Source organism: Tasmannia lanceolata, unplaced genomic scaffold, assembly GCF_043159265.1.
Source record: "Tasmannia lanceolata isolate RefF3 unplaced genomic scaffold, GAP_Taslan_0.1 ptg000005l, whole genome shotgun sequence".
Taxonomy (NCBI): Eukaryota; Viridiplantae; Streptophyta; class Magnoliopsida; order Canellales; family Winteraceae; genus Tasmannia; species Tasmannia lanceolata.
The window spans coordinates 1184976-1207366 of NW_027518682.1; the positions used below are offsets into that span (position 1 = coordinate 1184976).

Genomic DNA, 22391 nt, shown 5'->3' on the forward strand with positions numbered 1-22391 from the left:
AGTACCATCGGCCAATTTTCAGGGACTTGATAAGCCCATTCTGAAATTGGTAACCCCATTTTGATACCTGATAACCCCAATCGTAGAGACTTGAAAACTCCCTTCCAAAGTCAAAACGTGTTGTATATGCCAAAGGGTATTTTCGTCCAGCTTTTACTGACAAGACCTCTTTTGGCCCCCATTGATAATTTTTGAAAAGCATGGGTCCTGTTGATAATTTTGCCTAATGTTTGTCCCCCATTGGTAATTGACCCAATAAGAATGGAATAGTGGCAAGTAGTTTCGGATGAATAGTAGAAAAGTAAGAAACCTATGTATCATTTTACCATTAGAACGAGAAGATGAGATATAAATGCTGGCTCCTCGCCAGCATATACGTACTAATTCGACGGATGTGATGATGAGGACTTATGGTTTAGCGGGTCCTATTTCCTGACGGGACAGCGAATAGAATGGACTATGGTTCCCCTAACTTCAACTATCTGAGTTCTGTGTATACCACTTACTCTTCTAAGTAACTACCCATTTGAGAAGGGTAGGTAGAGAGAGAGAGAGATTTGTAATGGCATATGATTAACTTGAATTGGCATGGCACTTTAAGCGTCCCTCTCCTAATTTTTGACGTCCGAACAAACTACAGTGAAAGAGATATCCACTAGTAAACTAAAATCGCCCTCCACTTCTGCTGGAAGCATGGAGCCAATGTTCCCAACTCTGGTTTTCGTATCTTCGAATGAGAAGAAGCCATGTGTCCCATTGCTCGGCGATCATTTAAGAAATCGGGACACATGCTCTTTTTTAAGATATCGGCCTTTAAAGGGGCATTCAATAATGTGCAGTTTAGCCTTTGAATGTGAACTGTTACTCCATATTCAACAACTATTATTTAATGCTATAATTCGAAAAGATTGACTTGAATCTTGGCCCATCAAATAGACGGTTTTGATTAATCAAAGGTTGGACCCACTAAAGTAAAACAAAAGGAGGGGTTCAATTTCAGCTCCACATTGGGGTCATGACGTGGCATTTCTCTGGTCACGTGACGTCTCTATCGCTAAAGTCCAAACGAATTGGTTAGCTGGGTGTGTGTGGAGATTTTCCACCAATTGAATGGTTGTTGTTGAGTGTTTTTTTTTGTCTTCGTAAAGGGTTGGACTTGGCGCGGCTCAGCTGGGCACCAGCCGCTTGGATTTTACGAAAATATCCCTACTCTCTTCTGAATTCTCAAAATTACACACTCTTCATGGCTAACGTTTACGTACCGCATATTTCCAACGTGCCTTCCGAGCAGAGAGCAGATTGGAAGGCGTCCACATGAAGGGCCTTTAGCCTTTACCATTGTTTGGCCGGATTTCATCACGACTCTTCATGGCTGACGTTACGTACTGTTTGTTGGTACTCGCAGCACGTGAAATGTGTACGTTCAACATGAACGTTTTCAGTTTTCACAACCCAAATTATTACACAACACTGCTTTGACGACCCCAACTTTCTACTACTTCTTCCATCACTTCTCCCGTTGGAATATGCACAGAGGTCCATTATGGATTGCAAGAACAACATTTTATATGAAAAAGTTTTCTTGGAATTTTTTTTCTTTCTACAGTTCTGAGGGAAATCATATGATTAGGATTAATTTGGAGGGATATTTTTCTCAATTGAATATCCCTCTAACTAAAATGTGAATAGGGTTGGTTTCAAGTTATATTATTTCATGTGTAAAAAATAATTAGAAATTGAAGATTTTTTTTTTTCATAGGCTCCCTTCCATGATGAGGCTTTCCAAATGAATGGTTTGGATCCCCCCACCACTGTTTCCGGCACTCGAGCGCAGGAACCCTTTTCTCATTTAGTAATACTCTAACAAAACATCCAAAAAAACCATTTATTTAGAAGTGAAAGTAAGAACGTAAAACTATTTTGCTTCCCAAATCAATAATTACTAACAAAATATAGACATAAAATAAAAGCATAGCCCTTAGTACCGTTGAGACATAACTTTGTGGCCAAATCAATACTTCTTTTAACACAAGAAAAGAAGGTTGGTATTGCCACTCTCTAATTTTGGCTCTTCCACTCTTATTATTTTGTTCTATATATCTACCTGTCACTAGGTTGATTATAAATAGGACAATTGAAAAGGGCGCTGATATTCCCCCTCCCCTCCGCCCCCACCCCCCGCGGCGGCTGGCTAACATTTTCCCACCATTTGACCTCTCTCTCTCTCTCTCTCTCTCTCTCTCTCTCTCTCCGTACACACAACAACAACAGGAAGAGTTGGTGGGCCCGACAGAAACCGTTGGTGGAATGGTGGGCCCATCTTTGAACAATGTAGGCCCCACCTATACCACACCATAGGATAATCCAAACCGTCCATTTGATGGGCCATAAACGTAAATAGGTTGCGTCCCAAAATATTTTTCCATAGGCTGTGTGGAGAGAGAGAGAGAGAGAGAGAGAGAGACCGGCCAAATGGTGGGAAAGTGACATATACTTATATCCTAACGTTTAACGTTAGCCAGCCGTCAAGGGGGGAAATAGCCTAAGTGGGGAGGGGGAAGGGGGGTGGGCGTGGGTGGAATATCAGCGCCCATTGAGAAAGGGTGACACTGCCTTAAATATACAGGTGGCAATGGCATGCCTCGATGGAGAAACATCAGCCTAGCTACCAACTCTCGACCAACGTTGGGCCAACCCTTAAAAGCCCACTTTCTTTTACATACCAAAGTCCTCCTCATACGGTAAAAGTATATTTCGTCCGATCCCACTCACTACACAAGATCCAAAAGCAGAGCATCAGACGCTGTGGATGTCGCTTTACTTTCTTTCAAAGTGACTAAGAAATTAAAAAAACTGAAATTTTTTTACAGTCGTAATCCTACTTTTTTTTTCATAATAAAATGTTGACTTCTGAAAATGTTAACAACTGGGGTAGACGATGTAGACCCACAAACGTTAAAGATCTTGTTTGGACGATAAATTTAGGGTGATGATATTTTCACCCCCCTTGAGTACTTGCACACACCCTTATAACGTGATTTGACATAAAGTTGCCTACTTTTCACGTCAAATCAGGTTAACAGCGGGGTGTGCACGTAATACGGGGGGTGAAAATATCATCTCCCTAAATTTCCACTGGGCCCGGGACTGACACCCATAAATTTAGTCATTTCCAGTCTGTCCACTACACATGTGACAAATGTGTGGTAGGCCCACAAACGTTAAAGATCTTGTATGGACGCTACGGGCGTTCCTTGACTCCTCTAAAAAATATTTGCCCTGAATGGTAAAGTGAAGAGAGCCCTTGCAAAAACAAGCCCTGCGGAATCCCCATTGGATCCACTTCAGCAAAATGCACTAATTATTGGGAAGTAATAAATTCGGCCTTTTGACTTGGGACATCCCCCTCCAGTGTATCTTTACTGTATTTATGACTACTCTCTTACACTAGAAAGTGCTTTCTTTATTCCCTAATTAATCTTTTGCTTCTGCATTTTCAGTGCTATTTATAAATGCACTTTGATATGACATGGATCCAATGAGGATGCCCTCAGGGCTGGTTTCTGCGAGGCACCCTTCATTTTAGCGTTCATCAAATTATTAATAGTTATAATTTTATTTGAAAATGGTTTTGAGCTAAATATAATTTCTTGTGGGGATTCGTCAGCGTCAATTGTATGAGGCATTTCGCGGGTGGTATGTTGCAAGTCAGAGCAGCCATATTAAGAAAAAATTTGCTGAAAAGTGAGCCTGTGTGGCTGCTTGACATGCAATAGACCATCCGCGAAGTGCCTTCTGCGATGGACGCTAGCAAATCCCCTTTTTGTGAATGATTGTAATTATAGCTTTAGAAACGATAGTCACTGGTTTTCAAACTGGCCCTCATGCCCCATTAATTAATTATTAATTTAAAATATTCTTATATGTAAACAATGACGATTTTTTGATGATTTTTTTTTTTTTTTACGGAGAACGAAAAACAAAAAAAACGAGAATTATGTGTTGCAGTACATAAATGATTAAAAAAGTCAACTCTAGCAGCTTAAGCTTTTGGAGTAATTGGCTATTTCACATGGTATGAGAGTTATTGCCTACTCCATAGTATTAAAAGTCCCCGTGTAAAGCCAACCCAAAAGAGGGGCCACGTGTGACGGAGAGTGTTGAAGTATAAATGATTAAATAAAACAAACTCTAGTAATTAGTTGTTTCACATGATGTTCTTCAACATTATGCTCATTTCTTGTATTTTCGAATCTTTGAGTGAAATTTTGCATTGAATTGCATCAAATTCTAGAAACCTAAGCGGAGTGGCACCAAACGATTGTCTTCTGCGTGTATGCCCATCTCTAATAAACCCGCTTACCAAAAAGAATAATGTACAATAAACCCAAGGGAAAAGATACCCCCTCGTCCCCTCTCAATGGATAAAATCCCAACGGTTTATGTGAGAATGGGAGAATGGTTCACTGCTTGAGGATAAATTATCCGTTAAACTTAACAGATAACGTTTAACGGGGGATTTTATGTGTGTGGTGTTGGGGGGTTATCATTCCCCTAGACCCAAATGGGAAGTGTTGAAGAACATGCCGCAAACGCCCAAAGTTTGTAATACAGCCCCACTGTTGAAAAGACTAAAATGCCCATAAACAAGGAAAATGTGTGATCCACGCGTTTCGATGTGAGAAATCTCCTCCATTCAATCATTACACGAGTGATTTAGAAGACGAGGTGTTTAGACTAAAATGCCCATAAACAAGGAAAATGTGTGATCCACGTGTTTCCACGTGAGAAATCTCCTCCATTCAATCACTACACGAGTGATCTAGAAGCCGAGGTGTTTAGCCGAGGCTGAGTGAAGCTGAAACATCGAAAAACAAATACGAAACTTTTCTGTAGTGTGGGGACTGTAATAGATTAGAGGCCTGCACGTGACGAACCGGAGGCATTTATAAATAGAGAGGAGAAGTGGGTTTTCTGTAGTGTTGTTGGATTTTTGTCTTTGGATTTACTTGGCTCCCTCCTAAAGAGTAGAGAGAAAATCCATCCAAAGAAAAATGGTTAAGAAGACAGAAAAAAGCAGCAGCAGCTCCAAGAAGATCATAAGCAAGGGAGCTTGGACAGCTGAAGAGGATCAAAAGCTCGCTGATTATGTGAAAAAACATGGAGATAAGAAATGGAGATCTCTCCCGATCAAAGCAGGTTTCCATACACTCCCATATCATTTAATTCTCACTCAAATTCTTCTCTCATTTATTTCCTTGCTATTTAGATCTATCCATTCATTTGTAGAAATATATGCTACAAAGCTACAAAAATTCTGAGCATTTTGCTCTAGTGGGTATGACCTATGTGCTGAGAAATTCGAGTCATGGATTTGATTCCAACTTCCCCATTATAAAAAGTAGAAAGGGAGAATAAAAAAGAGACTCATGAATGAAAACACCTGAAATTTCCTCTTTTTTGCCTTTCCCTCTCTGACTCTCTGTTATTAGATAGGATTGTGGGAGAGAAGCCATTATCTCAGCAAGAGAATATTGGGGCATAGTTAGAATTTCGAACACCTTAAGGCCACGTTTGGATACCCACAAGATTTAGATTTGGATTTAGTTGATATTTTGAGCTGGATCATATCCTTAGATTTCCAAATCAGCTACAACAGTGCAAAAAAATTCAAATCTTTGAATTTTGTATACAAAACTCAAATCCAAATCAAAATAGAAATGCGTGAGGTATCCAAACGGGCCCTAATTATTTTTTCATGTAAACTTGTTGTAATTTCAATTGTACTATTTTAATTTTTTTTAAGGGGGAATCATTTTCCGATGAATTTCAAAATTCTACATTAAGATGTTTGGAAACGATGGAAGTGGTTGTAGTTTCGTTATTTTATTAAATCTCGGTTGGAGATTTTGGGGCAGCATGAATTTTAGCAACCTTTTATCTCTTTGTAAAATTTTATTAATTATTATTTAAAATTTCATAATTTTCGTAGGAACCAAAATTTAAATGAACATAAATTGGAATTGGTAATTTGGTATTGATCCTCTACACTTAAATATTGGTCAACCACATATATTATTAGCCTTATCAGATTTGCTTTTATATTTTTTCCACATAGGAAAATTTGACATGATAGCATGCCAGCGTTTGAAAGTGTCAATCTTTTGACAGGACTCGACAGGTGTGGGAAGAGTTGCAGGTTGAGATGGTTGAATTATCTTAGACCCGGCATTAAAAGAGGAAATATTTCCGAAGAGGAAGAGGATTTGATCATTCGGCTTCACAACTTGCTGGGAAACAGGTAATAATAATAATTGAAATATTAAATCTGCACCTCTTTGTTGTCATAATACCATAAGTTGCAATGCTTGCTAATGTCAAAATAACAACTGGGCATAAATTATGATCAATGGTAAAAAGAAATTTTTGGGTCCTACAAGAGTGCATGTGAGACCGCGCGTCCATCCCTGTAGATTGTAGAAAATCATGAGGTGGCCGAACGGGGCCTTAGTCACCCCCATTTCTTCCCTGGCCACCCCTTGTAGTGTAAAAGAGAAGTCATAAATACACTAGAGGCGTGGCTCAGGAAAGAAAAGAGAGTGAAAATGGCGACTGCATTGCTTCCTATATTTTATCACGGTGGCCAACGCATGGCCTAGACCATTGTCATTATTCCTTTTTACTGTCCATCAAACGGACCTTGAGTTAGGATGGCCCCTCAGCAATTTTTGGCTGCACTCGTTTTAAGGCGGATCCCACTGTTGCATCCTACAATGATGTATGCTGATATCCACACTACTATATTTTGATAATCCCACTACTCTTTGTTTTACACTTTTCTGAATGAATGTGGATATCATCTTGAGTGTTACAGCCGTTAAAAGCTAATCAGTTAAAATAAAGTGTAGTGTGCCATTATCAAAATAAGGAAGTCCAGATATCAGTTCCATATTATTATAAAGAAGAGGAATGATGTGCAATGAGATATCCATACGCTAGACTTTATAAGCGACAAAATCCTCTAGAAATCAAATTATATGGTGAATGGGCGTACAAACAAGTACTCATCATCTTGTGTTGATCTTCTAATACCTCACTGGAGATTGTCATAGATCTTTGGCAATTAACTTTGAATATCAAGGGCGTTAAACCGCCTTGATATTCGATCCAACAGCAGCCTCCACAGGAATTGACGCTCGGCCACCATATAAAAACTCTTAAACAAGGATGGGATGATGAGCACGTGTCTATACGCCCATTATTTTTCTTTCCCTTTCTATTTTCTTTTTCTTCCTCTGTATTTTTCCACTTTTCTCAGCTGTCGGCAATCGAGATGAAGACTCGGTTTTCCAAAAGTCTGTCAAAAAGGAGCTTCAATAATTTTCGTGGAGATGATTTTTTCACCCCCTTGCAGTATGCATTCGCGCCCTGTTACCGTGAACAGTGGGCAACTGTAACGCTTTTTTTTCCAAAAAAAAAAACTTTTAAGAGGCGGGCGAATGCATACTACAGGGGGAGTTAAAAACATCATCGCCCATATGCGTGAGAAGTTGTAAGAGTCATGAGGAAAGCAGAGCTTTCTTTTGTAAACAAGGGTTTTGCCGAGGTGCATTGGGAACGTGTTTTGATAATGTTTTGGGATTTTTATCAACCATTTAAGACTTTCTCGTTGGAATTAAGTGTGAAAACACATTCCCAATCCATTTGTGGAGCAATAAGAACTGTATTACAATGCGTATATATAATGTCTAATTTGCCCATAAGATTATCCTTAATGTTGCTGTGTCTATGCTAAGAATAAGTGCTTCTTCGTTTTCTGGCTGCAGATGGTCTATAATTGCGGGGCGATTGCCCGGTCGAACCGACAACGAAATAAAGAATTACTGGAATGCCCATTTGAGCAAAAAACACTTGACTATTGACCAACTTAATCTCAAATTAAACCAAAAGATCGAGAGCAACGAAAATTGGATTGATAGTTTGCAACCGATCGATGAATACAGAGGATCTGAAAATGGCGATCTGGGGTGTGGGCCATGGAGTGAATTGCTTGAGGAGAGCCAATTGATCGACAAGGATTTCGACATTGATAGTTTCTTCGATTTCTCCTTGATTTCCAGCTTTCCGGAATCTGACCCAAATGGAAGTAATGATTTTACAGTCCAAGAAAATATTTTCCACGGTCAAGGTGTTTATCACCCTGTATTGAAAACGGAAGAGCAGGGATGCTCCGATCATAACATTGCCCAAAACCAGTTAGATTTGGACACGTTGGCAAGGATACTGGACTGCGAAGAAGATACATTCTTCTCTTTTTCTTAAGGATGGATTACCCAAATTCCCTTGAACATTGTAATATATCTCCATGTACCCTTGTTTTAAATAGAATGCAATGGGGTGTTCGATCATGGTTAAAAATTTCAGTTTTGGTACCGGTTTCGGACCCTGAAATTTGGTAATAATTAAAAAAATTTATTTAATTCATTTCGAAATTCGGACCAAAATTCTGAAATTTTGGACTAAAATTGTGGAAATTGGCCGAAATTCATTTCGAAATTCGGTCTCCACCGAAATCTCAAATTTCGGATTTTGGCTGAAATTTAAAACCATGGTTCTATAACCCAAAATGATGTGTGCTAAATTGTTATTTATAGTAAAAAGGAGGGCAGTTTAATCAGTGGGACGTTCGCATGCTAAATAGCAATGTTAACTTACCAACTTCTCTTGGAGCTTAAGCTATTGGAGAAATGCGTTATTTATCTTTTATACTTTAACACTCCCCCGCACGTGTGGCCCACTTGGCAAACACGTGGCACATGTGGTCCTACTTTAGGCTGACCATTGCATGTGGATTTTTGCTATCCGGGAGGTTTGAAGTCGAGACCTTTGACTTTGATACCATGTTAACTTACTAACTTCTCCTTAAGCTATTGGAGAAAGGCGTTATTTATCTTTTATACTTTAGAAGTGAGTTATTTAGTAGCAAAGCAAGTGTGACACTTTGGCATAACTCTACCGTACACATGGCACATCTATAGCTGATTCGTACGGTTGACAGCCCCGCATGCACATACAACCCAAAATACAGTGAGGCCTGATGATGCCGAAACCTATTTGCATGATCTAGCAATGGGAAGTGTAGGCATGTGAAAGTCCTGCACTCACAGAGAAAGTGTTAGGGGCTCTGGAGTTGTGGTTTCGGGGACCACTCCAATGCTCAAGTCAGTTATTATTGGAATCACAAGAAGGGGTAAAAGGGAGAGAGAGAGAGAGAGAGAGAGAGAGAGAGTTACCAACGAATCTGAATGTCCTTTTTATAAGCGTGAGGGTCCTTTTTTATAAACAGAAAAGAAAAAAATCGGAGAAAAAGGGGAAAAAACAAAGAAAATTAGTTAACTTTGAATAAATAACCCAAAGGCCCTGTCGTTTTAGATTGTGACAACCGATTGTGGCCCCAAGCTGATTATTGGACTCAAAGGGGCCACAATTGGTTGTCACAATCTTTAATAAAAAGGGAAACAAGGAGGGCGTAAGGCAGAAGCCAATTTGAATCTAATAATTGTTTCCAATGCAAAAGAAATTTGAAGAAAGCAGCATTAATTGGACCTCAGGCATCCATTATTGGGTAGGGAAGCTTATCGCCTGCATTATAAGAGAAAGGTTGTTTGGCCCTAATTAATGACGGCAACTGATTTTGGACTCTCTTGAATGTTAATACCTTGCGAAGGCTCCTTCTTTCTCATTTTGAAATCACGGTTGCACAGCAAAGCTTCAATGATAAGGGAAGTCAGTGAAAATAAGGCTAGACACAACGGCCTTTGGCTTTATTGCACCCATGTGTTCTCAAGCGTTGAAAAAGTAAAAATTAAAAAATTAAAGCAATAAGGTGGAAATTTGATTAAAAGATTGATGCATCATATCTGACTACATTTCATGCGAATTTAATGAATAAGATATTCAGTTATGAGGCGGCTCTTCTCCTTTGAAAAAGAGCTTGTCTGGTCATTCCCTATTTACATCTAGGCACTCCATATTAGTTACAAATATTTATTACACATGCAAATTGTTATGTGACATTGTAAATTGAAAGCTTGAAATGACTTCTGCGATGGTCCCTAGCAAATCCTATATTTATAATACTAGTGGAAATCAGTTTCTTCCAATTTTGCGTGGCTACGATTCAGTGGTGCTTGTCGATGGAAATGCCATTGCCCACACAAAGACCAGTGATGAGTTGTTAATTAAGAAAAAGATTTCACTACTTTAGCATAGTTGTCTAATCTAATAACCAGGATGATCCAACGGTTAGATCTATTAGGATAGTTGGGTATTTTTTGTGGATAGCAGCCCCCTTTCGTTGTTTGATAAAACAACCTTTTTTGGTAGTTTTGAAATGTTTTGGGATTGATTGGTAAAAAATCTCTCGTGCCTGGCTAAGATGAAATTCACATAAGTGGAAGGCAAAGTTTCGGATGAATAGTAGAAAAGTAAAGAAACCTAAGCACTACTATTGTTTTACTATTACAAAGAGTAGGAGGTTTAAATGCTGGGTCCTCGCCACCGTATACTTAGGTGACTGATGTCCTGATGCGGACTTTTCGTTTAGTGGGTCCTACTTTTGGATGGAACAGTGAATAAGATGGACTATTGTCCCCTTAACTTGAACCATCTACTCAATTATTTGTATACCACTTACTCTTCTCAATACCTACCCATTTCAGAAGAGTAGGTACAGAGAGAAAGAGTTGTAATGGCATATGCCTAACTCGACGTATACAGAACAATTGATTGCCACGGCACTTTAATGCCCTGTTCGTTTCTGATTATGACAATGGATTTGCAGCCCTAAACCTATGGATCAATTACTGTTACATGCTGGACAGTTGAAAAAATGACAAGAAAATGTTGAGTTTTGAAAAAACACTAAGAAATGCTATTTTATTAAAAAAGAACTTTTTAGGACGAAAATACCCCTAACCTTACTTTATCTTTCTCTTATTTGTTTTACACTTTATCTTTCCAGCGATAGAAGCCTTCTTCTCTGGCGAAACATTTTCATTTCTCCGTCATATGCTCATTTGTCTTGAGAGGTTAGAAGGAGTTATCTAAAGACGTCCCTTTCTCATTTTCTTTTTCCTCTTCCAAATATCAAAAATCTCATTATCTTTGTAAGTATTTCCCCTTTTCTAGTGGCTGTAGCCAAAATCAGTTGCTCAAAGAGCTTTCACTAGGCAAAAGGGTAGTGGAAGCCAAAATAGTACTCGCACGGGTTATTCATAACAAAAAAATAGGTTACTTGAAGCTAAAAAAATGTAACTCGAATTAAAAATCGATAGCTCAAACCCACAAAGTGATAGTCGAAGCCAAAATAAGAAGCAAGGCACTCGAAGCAAAATGTAAGTTAGGCAAAAATGATAGTCGAAGCCCAAAACATGCTAGTTGAAGCCAAAAAAAAGTTACTCCAAGCCAAAAATGATAGTCGAAGAAAAAAAAAATGATAGTCGAAGCCAACAAATATTTCTCGAAGCTAAAATATATTAGTTAAAGACGAAAAAAGTTCCAAATGTTACTGGAATTCAAAAGTTTTAGTCGCAGCCAAAAACATGTTAGTCGAAGCAAAAAAACTAGTTATTTGAATTCTAAAAAAATTTAGTCGAAGCGAAAAACACAACGGCGAATGTTACAGGAAACACATTTTTCACTTCGACCAAGTAATTTTTGGCTTCGACCAAGTAAATTTTGGCTTCGAATATCCTGTTTTGGCTTCGAGTACCTATTTTTGCGTTGAGAAGAAGAGGGGGAGATCTCGAAATACTTAGAAGTTAAGAGAGGTAGTGGTGTTTTCCATTAGCCACAGTAACACAACAAAAAATTATCAAATGGGGTTTCTCAACATGTCCATAATCCAATTTCTCCTTCTCATCTTCCCATTCTATTTTATTCCTCTGCTCACATGACGATATAAACACTGATAAATCGGTGCTCTTGGCTTTCAAGAAAGGCATAGTTGTTGATCCTCAGAATCTCTCAGGACAAAGGAGCATCTGCTGCCAGAGAAATGAGATGTTTCGCCGGAGAAGAAGGCTTCTATCGCCTAGAAGTAAAAGAGTAAAATGGTAAAACCAAGAAGAGAAAGATTAAAGTAAGTTGAGGGGTATTTTTGTCCCTAACAACATTTCTTTTAATAAAACAGTATTTCTTAGTGTTTTTTCAAAAAACAACATTTTCTCGTCATTTTTCAAATTTGCAACATGTAACAGTAATTGATCCTAAACCTATTATTAGACTCAAATTTAAATGTAAATTTGACACTAAGAATAGGGTTTGGGCTTACAATCGTTTGTCACAATCTGAATCCAAACAGGGCCTAAGCGTTCTGCTCTTAATTTCTTTCGTCCGGGAAAGAGATATCCACGAGTAAAATAAAAGTCTCCCTGCGCCTCAGCTGGAATCTCGGAGCAAATAATGCCAAAACTCTGGATTTTGTTCGTTCCAATAAGAAGAAGACACGTGTCCCATTTCTATTGAATCCGGTGAGACGAGTACATTTAGATTCAAAGAAATTGAAACCCGTTAGCCGTTGAATGTCAATTGTTAGGTGTATTTAATTTGCTTTTAACTGTCCATATTCAAGAAGAAAAAATATAAATTGGGTGATGGACTTTAATCAAATAGAGGGTTTTGATTAATCAAAGATGAATCATCCACTTTCTCCTTGAAAGTAAAACAAAACGAGGGGTTAAATGTCAGGTCACCACGTGGCATTTTTACGGTCACGTCGCTGTCTCCAAACCAAATGGTTAGCTGGAGACTTTCCAACACTTGAATGGTTGTTTGTTTATTTGGGTCACTTGAATGTTTGTTGGCGGTACACTTTAAATCATAAGTATTATGGTGACACACAAAAATAAGGGGGCACGTGAAATGTGAATGTTTTCAGTTTTCACAACCCAAATTATCACACTACAGTGCTTAAGAGTATCCCTAAGTTTCACCATGCCCCGGACGTAGGATTATGCGGCCCCCTGTTATCGTGATTTGAAGTAAAAAAGCGTTAAAGTCCGTCCACAATTCACGATAAAAAAAGGGGGGTGCATTATCCGCAGGGGGGCGAAAAAACCATCTCTCCCATCTTTTATCACAAGAAAAGAAGTTTGGTATTGCCACTCTTTAATTTTGGCAATTCCTCTCTTGTCATTTTGTTCTATATGTCTACCCGCCACTAGTTTGATTTTAATTAGGACAAATTGAGAAAAGGGAGGGAGTTCCTAAATATATGGGTGGCAATGCCGTGTCTCGATGGAGAAACATCAGCCTAGCTGGCAACTCTCGACCAACATTGGGCCAGTTTCACATGTCACTGAGACACTGACCTCCCTATTATTGTAAAAGTATATTTTGTCCAATCCCAAACACTACACAGTGCTCAAAATCCAAAAGCAGAACATCAGACACTCTGTAACTCGACATTGTAGTGCTTTACTTTCTATCAAAGTGATCACCGAGAAATGCAAAAAGCAGAAATCATTTTATAGTTCTAATCCAAGTCTTTTGTTTCTAGTGCTAAACTTCTGAAAATGATAACACACACAACCAGCTTTACTTGGAACGACTCTCACTCTCCATCTTCCATACTCAAATGAAGTCCCCGTTTAGATATATTAAGCTTAATTCCCAGCAAGCTGATAGAGAGCAAGAGTTCGAATATCAAAGAAGAGGGCTGCCAATATCATCTTCTTTATTGAAATTCTTTATGTTTTTGTTTATTTTTCTAATTATGTCTGTCAGGGCTTCATACGGACACCATAAATTTCGTCATTTCCACTTTGTAAGCTACACATGTGACTCGAGTATGGTAGGCCCACAAACGTTAAAAGATGGGCAGTGATAAATCAACCCCCAAATAAATCTAACCCAGAGGAAAGAGAGAGACCCATGGGTCAAGGTGGCAAACGTGTCGTGCACGGCACGGGAGCATTCATGGGCCGTGCCGGGCCAGGCCGAAATCCTCGAAGCTAGGCACGGCATGGCCCACTGCCAGCAGTGCCGTGCTGTGCAGGGCAGGCCCGTGTTTTTTTTTTTTTTGAAAATATATGTTTTGGATGAAAAGACCCCCAAAATTAGCCGTTTGAAACAACTTTTGGGGGGTATTTTCCGGTTTTTCAAAAAAATATATACATTTTATAAAGGGGGATCCGGGCTCGCGGGCCGTGTCGGATTTCGTGCGGGATTATTTTGGTTATTTTGGTTCCTTGGATTTCGTGCGGGATTATTTTGGTTCCTGGGAATTTTTTTCCAGCTTTGGGTTTCGTGCGGGGTTATTTTGGTTTGTGGGATTCTTTTTTGCCCACTATATAACTAGCAACCAAACGTGGGTTTCCTGAGGAAATTCCACAAAAGTCCCAAGAACCAAAAAAATTCTGACATCCAGACGGAGCTGGCTCTCTTGCAAAAACAAGTCCTGCGGGATCCGCATTGGATTCACTTCACCAAAATGCATTAATTATTGGGAAGTGTTAGATTCTCCCCATTTTTTAGACGTCCCCCTCTAGTGTATTTATGATGACACTTTTATACTAGAGGGGGCTGCCCCAAGTAGAGAAAAAGGGGCGAATATATCAGTACCCTAATTATTCCTTTACTTCTACATTTTCAGTGCTATTATAAATGTACTTTGATGAGGTGGATCCAATGAGGAAGCCCTTAGGGCTGGTTTTTGCCGGGGCACTCTCCAGTTTACCATTTATCAAATTATATATATATATTATATATATATATATATATAAATTTATTTGAAAATGGTTTTGAGCTAAATATAATTAGAGGAAGTCTAAACTGAAGGGAGCCCTTGCAAAAAAGAGGTGAAAGGGCTCCCCATTGGCTGCACATCACCATCATGTTTGACTTTTCAACCGTTATTGATGCTTGAGTCTAGAATAGGAGAGCCCTTTCACCTCTTTTTTGCAAGGGCTCCCTTCAGTCTAGAATTCCTCGTATAATTATTTGTAAACGATGGTTATAATAACTTTAGAAATGATAGTCACTGATTTTCAAAGTGGCCTTAGTGTCCCGGTAATTAAAAAAAATCAACTTAAAATATTCTGATTTATATTGTAAATAACAACGAATTTTTGTGATGGAGAAGGAAAGATAAAAAAGTTCGAGAATGATGTTCTTCGACACTGACTTGTCATGTTCATGAGTCAATTCTTTTATTTTCGACTGTGAAACTGAAATATTGCGTTGATTTGTGTCTAATTCTTGAAACGGAAACGGAGTAATTAAAAGTTTGTCTTCTGCCCGTTTGGCCACTTCTAATAAGGGAGATGGTAAATTTGCACCTCCTGTAGGATAATATCCACTCCCATCACCCCTCTTAGATTAGACCTGCATGTGACGAACGTAGCCATTTATAAATAGAGAGGAGAAGTGATCGAGTTTGTCATCTGGCTCACTCCTTACAGAGTAGCTAGAGAGAGAAATCCATCCAAAGGGAAATGGTTAAGAAAACGGAAAGCAGTAGCTCCAAGAAAATCGTAAACAAGGGAGCCTGGACAGCTGAAGAGGATCAAAAGCTTTCTGATTACGTGAAAAAAAATGGAGATAAGAAGTGGAGATCTCTCCCAATCAAAGCAGGTTTCCATACACTCTTATATCATTTAATTTCCATTCAAATTCCTCACTCTTTTAGGCTCGTGAATTTCATTGTTATTTTGATCCATTCATTTGTAGAAAGATAGGATACAAAGTTACAAGAATATTGAGCATTTTGCTCTAACTTCCTCATCATAAAAAGTAGAAACTAGAAAGGGATAATTAATTAAAAAGATACCAAAGAATGAGAACACCTGAAATTTCCTCTTTTTGCCTTTCCCTTCCTGTGATTAGATAGGATTATAGGAGAAAAGCCATTATCTCCCTTGTCCGAAAGGTTGTCAATGCAACGATTGAAGATCATTAAGTCAGAGAGTAAGTAAAGTGTTTCCTGTTGTTTTTCCTTGACGAGTGAAATTCGTAACGACCCAAAACGAATCTCTTTAATCAGGAAGGTGGGAAATCCCCAGTCCTACCTTACCTGCCGTAGGGTAGGTAAGCGTAGATGGAAAAGCTAGTAGGTAAGTCATTATCTCAACAAGAAAATATTAGGGCACATAGTTCGAATTTCAGTCACCTTGTTTTTTAGTGCAAAACCTGCTGTAATTTCAACTGTGGTTCTTTAATTTTTTTTAAGAGGGAGCTAGGATTATTTTCCAATGAATTTCGAAGATTTGCATTAAGGTGTATGAAAACGATTTTCGTTTTTTTATTGAACCTCCGTTGGATATTAGGCAGCAATATGAATTTGAGTAGGCTTTTAACTGTCGTAATTTTTTTTATCAATTATTATATAAAGTTTCAAAATTTTCATATGAATCAAAATTCACAATGAACTTAAAATGGAAATGGGAAATTGACACTCCTACAGTTAAATATTAGCCAACCACATATCATTTGCCTTATCAGATTTGCTATTATATTTTTTCAACAAAGGATAATTTTGCATGAATGCGTGCCTACCTTTGAGGGTGTCAATACAATTTTGCTATGGAAAAATTGCCAATGGGAGAGACCAAAATACAAGAATTGTGAACAGGGGACACAAATTTGAAAAATTGTTAAAGAGGGTTGATAACCACCTTTTGAGAGTTTGATAACCCCATTCAGAGGGTTGATAACCCTCTTTTAGAGACTTGATAACCCCCATTTTGTCCCTCTCTGACAATTTTTCAAAAGTGTGTCCCCCGTTCAAAATTCCTGTATTTTGGTGTCCCCCATTGGCAATTTTTCCTTTCGCTATCTAATATTTGGGATCTCTAGAGACCATTTAGTAGGGTTGCACAAAAACCGGCCAAACCGATAAACCGGGCCTTTCGGTTCGGTTTTTCTAGGAATCAATTCGGTCACGGTTCAAACTTTTACCGATGATCGGTTCGGTTCACGGTTTTTGAGTTTTAATCCGATTTTGAACCAAACCGAACCGATGGGCATTTTTGACATTTTTTGCCGTTTCAAGCCTAGATATAAATTAAATGCAACATAAGAAGCTAGGGTTAGAGTGTCTCCACTGATCCCATCGGTTCGGTTCACGGTTTTTGTGATTGTTGAAATTCAATATGTAATATTGAAGTCATTTGAATTTGGTCTTTTGAGTGTTTTCAGCTTTATCAAGTGAGGAGCGGACAATATGGTCCGCTGGTTTTTTGTTGGTCACTTGAAACCAATTTTCAAGATCCAGGTCCCTTTATCTTACGAATGAGATCTGTTGGGTATTGAACCAGGATCGTGTGGGTCGCCTCATGGTGGTCTAGAAGATCAACAGTTTCAGTTACAGATGCATGTCCATTTTTAGACCCAAATATTGGTAGTTGGGATTGATCCTTTCAATGGCTGTCTATTTAAATAGACTATAAAAATTTTAGTGTGATTAAGTTGTGAATCTTATGATTGTATGTTTTTGAATTTTTTTTGTTCCTTGGTCAAAAAACAAATAAACCGTGAACTGAACCAAACCGAACTGGTCAAAATCAGTTCAGTTTGGTTCGGTTATTACCCCCATCGGTTTGGTTACGGTTTGGAATTTGTCCAAACCGATGTGATCGGTTCGGTTAAAAAAACCTCCATAAACCGAACCATGTGTAGCCCTACCATTTTGAAGGCATTTTGCGGCTGTGCTGTTGCATGTGAGAGCAGCCACCTCATATGAATAAGTGAATGAGACAACATCTGAGCTTGTGTGGCTGCTCTCACATGCAACAGCCGGTCCGAAAAATGCCTTCTGTGATGGTCCCTAGCATTTTATTAATTTTTGAATGGCAATGGTCCCTAGAAATTCCCATAATATTTATATTTACCGCATTTATATGTCTTTTGGCAGGACTCAACAGGTGTGGGAAGAGTTGCAGGTTGAGATGGTTGAATTATCTTAGACCCGGCATTAAAAGAGGGAACATTTCTGAAGAGGAAGAGGATTTGATCATTCGGCTTCACAACTTACTAGGAAACAGGTAATAATTAATTATAATATAAATATCACTAGTATTAAAAAATTAATAATAATTGAAAAAAATGATATACGCAACGTAAGCTGCAATGCTACATTTTGTGGGGACAACCAAATAAGGGGAATGATATTCCCCGCCTTCTGACGGATGAAATCCCCGCCTTAAGCGTTATTCGTCAAGTTTTATAGGCAAAGGAAAATGTTAAAGGGGATGAATTTATCCTCAAGCAGTGAACCATTCTCACAGAAACCGTGTAGACAGAGAGAGAGGGTAGGAGGATATCATATCCCCCAAATGAACAAGCATGTACCGAGTTCATGACTCATAGAACATCATAAGGTGAGATACATGGCCTTGGTCCCATCTAAGATAGACATCCCACATCTAAGATTTAAGGAATATATATATCCACGGTTTATCTTTTCTCAGTGGAACCCTAAACGAGGCTTTGTGGATCAAGGGCCTAGGATTATCTAATCAAGTTATTTTCAATGCCATGTGGCTGGCTTTGATATGCAGACGAGGTAGAAGCCGGACCCAATAAGTGTCTTTTAAGAAGAGCATAAAAGTGACTTTCTTCTTACCTAGGGAGGTTTTAGATTTGTGTTAGACTATAAAAGATTGAATACCGCATCTTGAACAGCTTAAGCTTTTGGAGTAATTGGTTGTTTTACATGAGCACATGTCCTGAGTTCAAAACTCCTTACATTAAAAATCCACATGTACCGACCAACCCAAAAGTGGCCCTGAGTTCAAAACTACTTATATTAAACTCCACATGTAACGGCCAACCCTAAAGAGGGGGCCATACATGAGGGAGAAATATTAAATAACGCCATCTCCAACAACATGTGGCAGTACTGTATACTGGTATTTTCCAAGAAGTAAAGTATAGAGAAATTATAGGTAAGGAGAAATTATATGATGGGTAACGGTATAAACCCGCACTTCTTAAAATGTATAGTATGGCCCACTCCATAGGATGATCCAAACCGTCCATTTGTATATGTGTGGCCCCTCTGTTTAGGGTTGGCATACATATTGGACGTGTGGCCCCTCTTTTGGGTTGGCTATTATATGTGGATTTAATTTTAATATCAAAGAGTTTTGAACTCAGAACCTTTGGGTCTGATACCATGTGAAACAACCAATTACTCCAAAAGCATAAGCTGTTGGAGACTTCATTATTTTACAAAATGATGCATTGGAGATTAACCAAGGCAGCAGATATCCACACAACCATATTTTTATAATCATACTACTCTTTGTTTTACACTTTTCTTAGTGATTGTTGATAGCATCTTGGGTATGTTAGTCGTTAAAAGCTATTCAATTAGAAGATATAAGACAAAGTGAGTTGTGCCATTATCAAAATACAGAATTGCAGATATCAGTCCCATATTATTATAAAGAGGAGGAGCAATGATGTGCGAATAGAAATCCATTCGTTGGACTTTAGTAGCGATGAAATCCTCGCATCTACTTTCGAGATAAGAAAAGAAATAAAGTTTGCCCTTTTTTTTTATGGGTAAGCTTGGTTTTAGCGGGGACCCCTACCGATTTATTAGATAAAGAGAAAGATGATACAGTAAAAGCTCAAAACCAACCCTAACTCAGAACATGCCAGAGAGGGAAAGCAAGGCTCAGCACATATGAGCGACAAACACTAAGCCTAAGAGAACAAAATACTCAACACTTGTGAATTACATAATCAGCTAATATGAAAGGCGTATGTTGGGCTCTTTGTGAGTGTTTTGGCCAAATTTTCTTGGGAACTTCTTGCCATGCTTCATTTGATTCCTCAAGTTATGGAGTCTCTTCTTCACCACTATCCTCACGCTCGACCTGAATCAGGTGGACTTGATTAAGCACATCCGCCCAGGATACATTCTTTTTGGGAGATTTTTTGGGACCTTTTATGTTTGTTTGATCATCCTCCTTTTCCGAGGAGGATTCTAATGAGGAAACCTCTTCAGGGTCGGAGTGGTCCTTTGATCCAAAGTCCTCTTCACTCTCTTCATCAATAAGAAAAGAAATAAAGTTTGCCCTTTTTAAAAGGGATTAAGTGTTGGAGTTTTTTATATTTATTTTTTAGCATTTAATGCCTTCAAAGTTTTTTGTCTGTATGTGAATGAAAATTCAAAGGTTGTAATTTTGCAATGTTACCTTCTTACTTCTTCAAAATATTTTATTGCACTTAAAAGCTTTATCCGTTTTCACATTGTAATATTATAATGCGTTTACAACTTTACTCTCATTTAAAATTTCAGTCATTTGCAATACCTATTGTGACCGTTGTACAATGATAGACATATAGATTGCAATGAATAGTGTATTATAAAGGTGTATATTTGAGAAACCTTTTTGCGCACACACACGATCATCTCCATTCCTCACCTTGGTTTCTCTTGTTTCTTGAGTTGTGTTACAAGCTTTAAGCTTTTCAAGACTTTGCATGTTTACAAGCTTTAAGCTTTTCAAGATTTCGCAAGTTTCTTTTCAAGTGGGCAAATTATTTGGCATCAACTGTTGTTCACAAGGTCCGAGCTGGTGCGTGAACACCGTCAACGACAAAGATAATGGTGTTGTATTTTGGAGATAGGTCGCAAGAGAACCCGATTGTATATCAAGCGTGGTGGGAGCGATAATCTATCTTAAGGGTAGCATTATTCCGTAACGTGCCTCTACCACTTAACTATTTTCATTTTCTTACATATTTCCTTTGATCTTTGCTTACGATTTGCGGTTTACATCCGGGATCATCAAAGGTAATTTCTTCGTTTCATTTCAATTACATATATCACTAATTTTGTTGAACTAATCTACTTGACCCCAGGTTTTATCCAACATTAAGTTCCGCTTTCTTTTTCCTCCTTTGTCTTTTCATCTTTTCATCTTTTCTTAGGTGTAGGCAATCGAAATGAAGACACTGTTTGCCATAACTCAGTCAAAAAGGAGCCATGAAAAACATACGGAGAGAAGAAAAACAGAGAATTTTGTTTCTAAGTGCTGGCAGATTCGATCATTGGGCAAAAGAGTCAATATAGCCCCGTGTAAATCAGTGATTTGTGGAGCAATAATAGCTGTAATACAATGCGTATAATGATTAATTTGCCCATAAGATTTTCCTTAATGTTGTCCGGTCTATATATACTAAGAAGTGCTTCTTCTTTTTCTCTCTGCAGATGGTCTATAATAGCAGGGAGATTGCCTGGTCGAACGGACAACGAAATAAAGAATCACTGGAATTCCCATTTGAGCAAAAAACAGTTGACTATTGACCAACTTAATCACAAATTAAACCATAATTTCGAGAGCAATTGCGTTCGCGAGGAACCAAAAGCAAATTGGATTGAGAGGTTTCAACCCAACGATGAATACAGAGGATCTGAAAATACCCAATTGGGGTGTGGGCCATCGAGTGAATTGCTTGAGGAGAGCCAATCGATAGACAAGGATTTTGACATTGCCAAATTCTTCGATTTCTCCTTGATGTCCGACTTGCCGGAATCTGACCCAAATGGAAGTAACGAATTTACAATCCAAGAAAATATTTTCCACGGTCAAGATGTTTCTCACTCTGTATTGAAAACAGAAGTGCAGGGATCCAGTGTTGGATGCTCCGACCGGAACATTGCCCACAATCAGATAGATTTGGTCACGTTGGCAAGGTTACTGGACTGCGAAGAAGATACATTCTTCTCTTTTTCTTAAGGGTACATTTTCCGAGTATGAAATGCCCTTGATCATTGTAATAAATCTCCATATACCCTTGTTTTATAAAGTGTAATTGCGCCAAAAGGCAATGGGGTCTTCTAGAGGTGCAAGTTTGGCCCAGTCAGCCGTGACCCGCCCTGATCCCGAACAAGGTCAGGGCTAGATTTTCCAACCCTGAGAGCGGGTCAGGGTTCATTTTTTTAGACCCTGACTCAGGTCGGGTCGGGTTCTGGGTTAATGCCTCGGGTACCCTGACCCGGCCCGACCCTAAGTTTTCTTTTATAGAATTGAACCATCTGTGCATGTTTCTTTTGCTAATGTTTTCTATTATCTTGGATTGATGTTTCTTTAGGTTATTATTATTAGTTGTCTATGTTGCCCATCATGTTGTTGAATTCATATTGTCTTATTTTGTTCCATTTCTCAGTTTATTGATCATTTTGTTCTATATGATAAGTGGTTGCTTTATTTTTGGCACTCTTAACAAGTATTTTCACTAGGGTCAATTAGGGCCGGCCCTGCTCAATCAGGGCGGGCCAGGGCCAGCACTGAGCCCTGTAGGGCGGGCAATGGGTTGAGGTTGTTTGGCCCTGACTCAAGGTCAAGGTGGGTTAGGGCCGAGATAATGGGATC

At 38.7% G+C, this 22391-nt stretch overlaps 2 protein-coding genes across 7 annotated transcripts; both read left to right on the forward strand.

The window, feature by feature from the left end:
- Nucleotides 1–4960: 4960 nt before the first annotated feature.
- On the forward strand, nucleotides 4961–8408 carry LOC143877004 (transcription factor MYB3-like). The gene is made up of 3 exons (XM_077378704.1): nucleotides 4961–5199; nucleotides 6172–6301; nucleotides 7827–8408. The coding sequence occupies exons 1-3, from the start codon at nucleotides 5055–5057 to the stop codon at nucleotides 8320–8322; spliced, it is 771 nt and encodes a 256-aa protein (XP_077234819.1). The 5' UTR covers nucleotides 4961–5054; the 3' UTR covers nucleotides 8323–8408.
- A 6980-nt stretch (nucleotides 8409–15388) lies between these two features.
- LOC143877005 (transcription factor MYB3-like) lies at nucleotides 15389–22140 on the forward strand. 6 transcript variants are annotated; one of them, XR_013250514.1, is made up of 5 exons: nucleotides 15495–15632; nucleotides 17915–18044; nucleotides 19421–20809; nucleotides 20947–21126; nucleotides 21227–21366. XR_013250514.1 is itself a non-coding variant. In XM_077378706.1 (3 exons), the coding sequence occupies exons 1-3, from the start codon at nucleotides 15498–15500 to the stop codon at nucleotides 21753–21755; spliced, it is 798 nt and encodes a 265-aa protein (XP_077234821.1). In that variant the 5' UTR covers nucleotides 15389–15497; the 3' UTR covers nucleotides 21756–22140. The 6 variants fall into 6 exon arrangements, 1 of the variants encoding a protein (XP_077234821.1); XR_013250511.1 differs by having other exon boundaries at nucleotides 19421–21126; XR_013250512.1 differs by having other exon boundaries at nucleotides 20474–21126.
- Nucleotides 22141–22391: the final 251 nt, after the last annotated feature.